Source organism: Notolepis coatsorum, assembly GCF_963971535.1.
Source record: "Notolepis coatsorum genome assembly, chromosome: 15".
NCBI classification, from domain to species: Eukaryota; Metazoa; Chordata; class Actinopteri; order Aulopiformes; family Paralepididae; genus Notolepis; species Notolepis coatsorum.
Genome location: NC_140179.1, coordinates 96,365,072 through 96,374,803, shown reverse-complemented (window position 1 = coordinate 96,374,803; position 9,732 = coordinate 96,365,072). Strand labels below are relative to the sequence as shown.

General features: G+C 42.3%; 1 protein-coding gene across 1 annotated transcript in view; it reads left to right on the top strand.

Annotated features, from left to right (window-relative positions):
• Nucleotides 1-830: 830 nt before the first annotated feature.
• Nucleotides 831-9,732, top strand: part of LOC311241492 (putative N-acetyltransferase 16) — a 29,032-nt gene continuing 20,130 nt past the window's right edge. Inside the window, exons 1-2 of the mRNA XM_084330339.1 lie at nucleotides 831-1,062; nucleotides 8,299-8,494. Coding sequence (XP_084186465.1) covers nucleotides 1,010-1,062; nucleotides 8,299-8,494 — 249 coding nt within the window. The 5' untranslated portion in view covers nucleotides 831-1,009. The remainder of the gene's footprint in view (nucleotides 1,063-8,298; nucleotides 8,495-9,732) is intronic.

Sequence of the window (9,732 nt, the reverse complement as noted above, 5' to 3'; positions counted from 1 at the left end):
ACCATATTTGATTTGACTTAACTGAGAACCTTAAGTCACAGTAACAGGCCATATTTGAGTTGCCTTAACTGAGAATTGTAAGTCTTAGCCAACTGAAAACATTTGAGTTGATCAACTTAAAAAATTTGAGGCATGGGATTACGTCAATTTTTTTAAGTTCTGGAAACCTATTCGGGTTTACAGTGTACTGTACCATTTTAACAATTATTTATATTACAGTAGTTTACCTTTGCAAAAGAACAACGATGCAGCAGTCCCTCTATACTTAAAACAAATAACAATATATTATTTAATATTTTGTAGTAGTTTGATAATGTGAGTTCCATCATCCATCAGACATCACCATCCAATAATGGTTCAATTTATTTTGAAGCAGGGTTGATTTATGAAGTCATGTATTTCCCAGTTTTCACCAGCTGATGGCGACTGGAGTCCATGTTACTAGACACCAAAGATAACAGCGCACCAGCTGAATAAACACATCCGACACGGTAACATTGATTGATTGATTGAAAAGTTTATTAACAGATTGCAGAATGGGTACAGTACAGTACAGCTCAATACATACAATTGTTAAGGGGATGCAGACCAGAGAAAGTCTTTCGTCTTGTTTACATCAGGGTCCCCCATTTTCAATTCATCATATGACACACGTGACGTACACGACATACAGATAGACAGTACAAGCAAACCGTTTGCAAACATTCCTCTCGTGCCCAAAAACACACGAGAGGAATGTTCCACAAAGACACAGTGGCTCTCCAAGAACTCAAAACAGGTTGTAATAATCCAGGAAATTAAGAATGGGAGATATGTATCATAGTACATTATTTTATAACACACGTTTGCAGTTAGGTCCAAAGAGGAACTGCGTCTGGGGTTGAAGTCTATCTTCCTCCGTTGGACGGGCCAGGAGACTCGCTGCTCGCTCAGCTGAGTCAGCTCCTCCAAGTCACGGGGAAGATTGTAACGAATACAAAAAAGATAATAGAAGGTCGAAGAGAGATTTATGCAAAGTGAACTGAGTCACGTGCTGCGCCCTTATTCTCCAGATTCTTCAGAGTAAGTCAATTCAAATCATTGTTATGTTTCCTAATCGCTATGGCTCTTGGGGTAACTTTGCAGTTTAAACTATTATTTGGTTTGTTTATTGATCACTCTGATTATGGAAAAGATTTTTAGGAATGAGATACTATTTATTCGCATGGGTCTGACATCTCCTTACATGCATGCAGCGTTTTTAATTTGTAATAGTGTTGATTGTTGAATGAGTAACTGTGTTCCCACTTTACCACGAGTTAAACCTATAGGCTTATTATGTAGTTGGTGTTCATTAGCCTATACTCCTACATAAGTTCAAGTTCACGTTTTGTTTTATTTGTCACATATATATAGGGTGACCATATTTAGATTTCCAAAAAAGAGGACATGCTGGCCCCAGCCTCGAGATTATTAATGATACTTTGCACAATCGAAGCAGCCATGGCCACCTTCATTTCACTATGTCTTGTGTACTGTACTGTATCTGTATGTGATGAATAAACCTCTTGAATCTTGAATCTCTACTCAAAGTTTACTCAAAGATGCCTTTATTGTTTTAACCTCTTAACATGCACCCAGAAAAGCGGGCTTTTTTTTTTAACTTGAACTTGAGGACTGCATTCTTTTTTTGCAAAGCTTATCTTTATACGTTATGCTTAGCACACGCATAAGCCTGGTCTCTTTTGAAAGATAACATTCTGAAGTTACTAATGCAAAAAAGGAAAATCACTTAGTGCTAATGAAATAGAGTAGCATATAGGTCTGAACTTGAGTTGAACGTGAACTTGTGTACTCACATTTTTCTGCAGTGGTTGAAATATCCCAAATGTAACCACCTAACATACACCCAGAAAAGTGCAAATTTTTTTACTTGAACTTGAGGACTGCATACTTTTTTTGCAAAGCTTATCTTTATACTTTATGCTTATAGCACATGCATAAGCCTGGTTTCTTTTGAAAGATAACATTCTGAAGTTTCGTACACAATAAATAAAAATCACTTTTAGTGCTAATGAGTAACATAGGGCTGAACATGAGTTGAACTTGTGTACTCACGTTTTTGTGTAGTAGTTGCAATATTCCAAAATAATATATATATATTTTTTGAATAAGCTGGAAAACACCGCAAATCCATAGCCTGAAGTCTTACGTGTGTTGTCGCGCCTTATGATTGAAAATTGTATTAACAGATTGCAGAATGGGTTTGATTGATTGATTGATTGATTGAAAACTTTATTAACAGATTGCAGAATGGGTACAATACAGTACCTACAGCTCAATACACACAATTGTTAAGGGGATGCAGACCAGAGAAAGACTTTCGTCTTGTTTACATCAGGGTCCCCCATTTTCAATTCATCATAACATAAATGACATACATGACATACAGGTAGACAGTACTGTTGCATTTAGACATTTATGACATACTGTACCAGATCTACAAATATACAGTACTGTTTATCAGGGTTCGAGTTATCACCTGAGAGCTATGGGGGCCCCCTGAATTCTTTTTTTACTCTTTTTTTCCTGATATTTTTGCCGTTTTTGAAGTCATATTTAGAGGAATATCTCATTAGGATCAGAGTCTAATACTAATGAAAACTAATGAAACTGGCCCCTGTAAATGCCCAACCCCCCCCCCCTCCTAATGTACATTTTCTGTTAGGATCTCTGTTTAACAGTATATATTTGTATGTCACAAATGTAACAGTAGGCTACTGTATATCTGTATGTCATCATGTATGTCATTAATGTCATGATATATATCTGTATATCTGTATGTTGTGTATGTCATAAATGTCACTATGAATTGAAAGACGAAAGTCTTTCTCTGGTCTGCATCCCCTTAACAATTGTGTGTATTGAGCTGTACTTTATTGTGCCCATTCTGCAATATGTTACAGTTTTCAATCAATCACATCACACAACAGTCTAATCATTAGACGATTGTGTGATGTCATTATTCAGTCTCATTCTTAACCATCAATATTTGTTAATTTTCTTACTCACCTCTGATATATAATGCCATATGTACTTATTTCCATTTTGCATCTGATCAGATAATACAACAATTTAATTTGAAAAATGAGACCACATTTATGAACTTGAATGAACATTTATTTGTTTATATTATAAATCAAAAACTAACAAAAAAATAAATAGTTGTATGGCACTTAACAGCAGCATTTACCTCCATTTACCTCCATGGCAAATAACCAGCTGTATTTAGTTTTCCAAAAGGTCCTGTCAACCAGTAGCACTGTCAACCAGTAGCGCTGCTAGCTGCTGCGCTAACAGCATTAGTCAAAGTCTTTAACTAGTCTTTAGCCTTTTTATAAAGACAAAGCTGTCCAGCCTTGGGCAGCCTTGTGGCGGGTTAAGCATTTTTTTCCGGCGGCATGTGGTGTACACTGTTTTTACTTGAGTCGCAGTTGCAGGACACATTGAGTGTTTACATAACGTTAAGCTGGCTGCTTCTTCTTCACCAAATGGGTTGGAGTAGCGTTAGACACGCTCATGGGCGACAGATAGCGGCTTGGATGTGAAACGCAGCCTATTCCACAACTGTACATTGGAGGCGGTTGGGTGGCGGGGGGGGTTAGGTAGGCGGGTGGGGGCGGGGGGGATTGTACATTGGAGGGGGTTGGGTTTGGACATTTACAGGGGCCAGTTACGAATTGCAGTCTCCCGTAGGTGCTCTTTGAGAGCGGTTTTGAAGGTGGGTAGTGATTCACATTCCTTTACGGCTGTGGGTTACGGTACGGCTAAGGTTGGCCTTAGGCTAAATGCCAAGAAAACCGAGGTCATAATGTATAACATCCTCCCGGATCATCCACCTCTAAGGACAACAGGAGGCTCTGCTCTAAAGGAAGTCGGTGATTTCAAATACCTGGGCTCGTGGGTCAACTCGTCCGAGCAAGACCTTAAAGTAAGGAAGGCGCTTGCGTGGAGGGCTCTGAACGGCATGACCAGTGTGTGGAAATCCAACCTCCCCCGTCAAATCAAGCTCAACTTCTTTCATGCAACAGTTGAGTCTGTCCTTTTGTATGGCAGTGAATGCTGGACCTTGAAGCCCACCCTGCAGAAGTCCTTGGATGGGTGCTACACCAGAATGATGCGTGTGGTGCTCAACATCAACAGGGATGAGCATGTCACTAATGCAAACTTGTATGGGGGGGTGCTAAGGGTGAGCGAGAAAGTGGCAGTCAGGAGAATGAGGTTGGCAGGTCACTGCCAGAGACATCATGAGATGCCAACCAGCAAACTTGTGCTGTGGGAACCAACACACGGGCATCGATCACGAGGACGTCCCACATTAACCTACGTGGACGTACTCAGGAGAGATGCGGCAACAGAATGCACCGGCGAGCTAGCCAGATGTATGGAGGCTCGGGATGACTGGAAGCACCGATGGAGGGCCCGTCCGAGGACGACCTAGATAGATAGTAGGGCGTTCCACATTGATGTGGCATAATTGCGAAACATGCAGGGAACAAAATAAGTACCCGCCAACCGCCAATGGCGGGCAGATTTAAGGTTTGGCAACTAACAATGAGAGGTCTGCCCGCCACCTGGCGTGTAGTTCATATGGATACTCTTATGTAGAAAATCCTGTGCGGGTCTCATTTCCGCCCCAAGCGCAGCTCCAGCTATAATATCTATGGCTCCGTCAGCTAGCAACGTTCGGTCCATATGATACTCTTATTTTGAAAAAACCTGTGGCAACTCCGCGAGTCATATCCGCCCAGTCCGTGCTTCTGCTCGCATTAAAGCAGAGCAGGACTACACAGCAGTACGCCTATTTTGCGAGCCGAAATAAGTCTGTGGTGTTATTTTTTCTCACAACGGGTCAAATGTATCTAACATGCGTTGCATCGTCGCCATTCCTTTATGCCCACATCGCCCGAAATGAACGTTACGTTAGCGTAAGCTAACAAGCTAATCATGATCAGCGGCAGAGCCATAGAGAACAGCAGACAGTGTGGACTGGGGAAAGGGAAATGGGGGGGGGGGCACTCTTCCTTTCCCTGTGTGTGTGCGTGCGTTTGGAAAGACGATGACGTCACTAGTCAGGACAGGAGTATATTATAGTAAACTGAGGATTACTGAGGATGGACAGATAATGTTGATATTCAAATATAAAAAAGTTTCGAGAGGAGTGGAAGTTTGAAGACAGACTTGACTACAATATGATGCGGGGGTGGTGAACTGGAAACATGTTTAGTCCCTTGTTTGAGCCGAATCTGGGTTTAACATGATTTGTGGAGCTCCCTCTGGTGTTGTGGTCGTGGTATTCACTGACCTTTGGGAAGTATTTTGACATGTACATGGGTACCTTAGTGGTGTATCTTGTAGTGCAGGCCCATTGCAAGTTGCTGTACTCTGTCGTCAACTCTAAGCCATCCTAGGTTGTCAAAGTGGGCAGGGGTGAGGTGGGTTCTTGGAGTAAGGTCAAGCAGTAGTCTGACCAGTTTGTGTTGACATGTTTTATAATTTTGTTTTTAACGCCTTTGAGGTGCTTTGGTACCATGAGGTGCACGCATAGTCGTAGTACCCTTGAATGAGTGCTCCTGCCAAAGTCTTCAGGGTATTCTTGTTTACCAGAGAGGAGATCCGGTACAAGAATCTAGTTCTTTGGTTGACTTTTTGTATTACATTGGATGCCATTTTGTCACAGGAAAGATTTTCCTCTAGGATGGAGCCCATCTTTCCTTGTGACAATATTGTCACCCACTGTAACTGAGAAGCCGTCGGTCTTGCTGTTATTTGATCCGAAGAGAATGGACTCTGTTTTACCCATGTGAGCCAGGTGCAGATTCTGCCGAGTTCCGAGCTGAGGGTTTTTTCAACCTGTAACTTGTTCCTGTCAGAGACCAGCAGGGCTGAGTCGTCCGCGAACAAGAATGTGTGTGAACAAGTTGCAGTCACAAGCTGTCACAAGCAGTCACAAGCTGACGACATGTAATTTGCATAAATTAGGAACAGTAACAGTCTCACTATGCTATGTGAGAATGCTATTCATCGACTACAGCTCGGCATTCAATACCATAGTCCCCTCCATACTCATAGCCAAGCTCAGGGACCTGGGCTTGAACTATGACCTCTGCCAGTGGGTCCTGGACTTCCTGACGGGCAGACCCCAGGTGGTGAGAGCAGGCAACTGCACCTCCTCATCCATCACCCTCAACATAGGGGCCCCCCAGGGCTGTGTTCTGAGTCCCCTCCTCTACTCCCTGTACACACACGACTGTGTGGCTCAGCGGAGTAGCAATACAATCATCAAATTTGCTGACGACACAGTGGTGGTGGGCCTGATCTCTGCCAACGACGAGAGGGCCTACCTGGAAGAGGTCAAGGTCCTGGCGGGATGGTGCCAGGAAAACAGCCTCTCCCTGAACGTCAGCAAAACAAAGGAGATGATTGTGGACTTCAGGAGGTCGGGGGTCAAGGACTACAGCCCCCTCAGCATCGACGGGGCACCGGTTGAGAGAGTCAACAGCTTTAAGTACCTCGGAGCCTACATATCCGAGGACTTGACATGGACCACACACATTGACAGTGTTGTGAAGAAGGCACGACAACGCCTCTACTTCCTCAGGCGCCTAAGGAAGTTCCAAGTCAGTCAGAAGATCCTTAAGAACTTCTACTCATGTACAATAGAGAGCATCCTGGCTGGCAACATCACCTCCTGGTTTGGGAATAGCACTGCACAAGACCGAAGCAGACTACAAAGAGTGACACGTTCAGCCGAACGCACAATTGGAGGGGGGCTCCCCACCCTCCAGAACATTTACAACAAGCGTTGCAGGGGCAAGGCTAAGAGAATCATTAAAGACTCCAGTCACCCGAACAACTGCCTCTTTGAACTGCTGCGGTCAGGCAAGCGATACTGGAGTCTCAAGGCGAGCACAGAAAGACTCAGAAGAAGCTTCTATCCCCAGGCCATCAGGCTGCTAAACGAACAATGAACACTACACAACAACAACCATCAAACGCACATAGCACACACATCCACACGCACACACTCACTTTAAACAAACACACTGTAGCACCCACCCCACACACTTTATAGCACACACTCACTTTAAACAAACACACTGTAGCACCCACTCCCCACACTTTATATTTATTGATGAAGGATTGCACTACAACTCGTACACCTTACTGTAAATTGTACCTAAATTGTACCTCATCCCATTTCTGCTTTGCACTATATAGTACTGTACATTAGTACACTGCATAGTATTGTATATTATATGGTAACTCAGTTACGTCTATCCTGCATCGAACATTGTACATATGTCCATACTGAACACTGTGACCTCATTTTCTACTTTTCTACTTCTAAATTACATGCTATACTATGTTATTTGATACTATCTTGTCTAGCACAGTCTCTGGAGCGTAACAGTAAGAAGCATTTTGTATGAAAGTATTCTGTACTTCTGTATGACAACTATTAAAGAAACTTGAAACTTGAAAAACTTCCTTGCTTGGTTCTGTATGCCCCCTGAGAATGTGCTTCATACAGTACAAACATTTAAAGAATAAAGTCCAAACACTACAAAATATACATTATATACAAACTAAAGTACAACCTAAAGTACAAAATGCAAACAATGAAGTACAAAATGCAAACTTTTTAAAATACAAAAATAAGGTAGGGATGAAGTGCAAATCCTTTTGTAATAAATAGATAAAATATGGTGTGGTGTTAAAAAGCGAACTGATTGTCACATTGTTGTCTCACGAGGGGTGAAGCGCATCTTACCAGCACCCTCTCCAGTTATTGGTGTCTCTGAATAGAACTAATCATTTCCATACTAAGGATTCCAGAGAGGTTAGCCTGGTTTCTGCTAAGATTCGCCTAGTCTACTACTATCTCAATATCCAATATGAGGATAGAAATTGCTAGGAATTGGTTTTGTGCTGGATAATTATGTCAGCTATAGGAAACGTTTTAACTCACTGTTTGTCTGAGGTAGAGATATAACGGTATGAAAATGTCACATCACAATTATAGTGACCAAAATTACATTATTGTTAAATGTTCAAAAAGTACTGATACACAAGTATCAGTATATATATATATATATATACACATTTTATATTGAAAACTGCAAATATAATTATGCACTTTTTGTTTGCATGAATTATTATCATTATTCTCACATGCACACACATGTGAGAATAATATTCACATATTCAAATTTTTTATTCAGCTACGTTTTCTCCTTTTTTTTTTGAACGCCCAAGGGTTGTCATGGCGAAAGGTTGCCTGGGTGAGATTGATGGGTTAACATTCTGGCTGGCACGACCTGATGACTATGATGATGTCATGTCCATTTCTGACGACATCTACGGGGGCAACGATTACCTGCCCCATCGCTACCATGACTGGATGAAAGAGCCTGGCAGGACAGTTATACTGGCACGCAGAGAGGGCAAGCTGGTGCGTATACACATGCACGCACCCACACGCATGCACGCACGCTCGCTCGCTCGTTCACTCACTCACTCACTCACTCACTCACTCGTTCACTCACTCACTCACTCACTCACTCACTCACTCACTCACTCACTCACTCACTCACTCACTCACACACATTCAGTTCACACACATGTCTGTGACATTACAGACTTACCATAACCTTAACCTTAAAGGAACACGCCAACATTATGAGAAATGCGCTTACCGTCTTCTCCAGAGTCAGACAAGAAGATAGATACCAGTTTCCTCTCTGTGCGTTCCGTAGAAAGCTACATGTATCCGACTGCAGGCTAGCCTATAGCTTAGCACAAATGAATGGAAGCGGATACGGACCAGCTTTTTGGCCAAAAAACCCTCTCCCGGAGTTTTAAGCTACACTGTAAAAATGAAGACTGTAAAAAACGGTAAATGTCTGGCAGCAACGGTTGCCAAATACTTACTGTCAAATTGCAGTAAAATCAAATACATTTACAGATTCCAACCTTTATTTAATGATTAATATTTTGATAAAAGGTAATTTACTGTATTTTTATGGCATTTACACTTAAAGTAGAGAAACAAGACTAATCTGTAATATAATACAGTGAATTTCCTGTGAAAAAAACATTTATTTTTTACAGTGTAGGTTAGTGGTCCATATCTTCATCCAGGTGAAAATGTACAATTTCAACATCAATATATCATTGTGAACTCACTGTGTCCATACTTTGGCAGGATTTCCGCAGAAACATAATGAAACAGATGAGAATGACAGATGACTGATGATACCTAGACAAGTCTGTGGCAGGGCCTCGGAACAATGACAGACTACAAAGGCACCTCCCTCAAACTGAACAGTGACATATCCTTAGCAAATGATCTCAATTCCTTCTATGCGAGGTTTGAGGCTGTGAATAACAACACCAGCCTACAAACCACGGCAATGTGGGGGGGGGGGGGGGGTCTGCTGATGGAGACTCAGTGTTCAGGGTAACAGAGCATGAGGTGAGGCGGACCTTTAAAAAAGTGAATATCAGGAAGGCAGCAGGACCGGACGGCATCCCCGGCCGCGTCCTAAAAGTCTGTGCCGACCAACTGGCCCCGGTATTCACTGACATCTTCAACCTGTCCTTGGAACAGGCTGTCATCCCCACCTGTCTGAAGAAGTCCACCATCATCCCTGTACCCAAAAAATCTACGCCCACTTGCCTCAACGACTA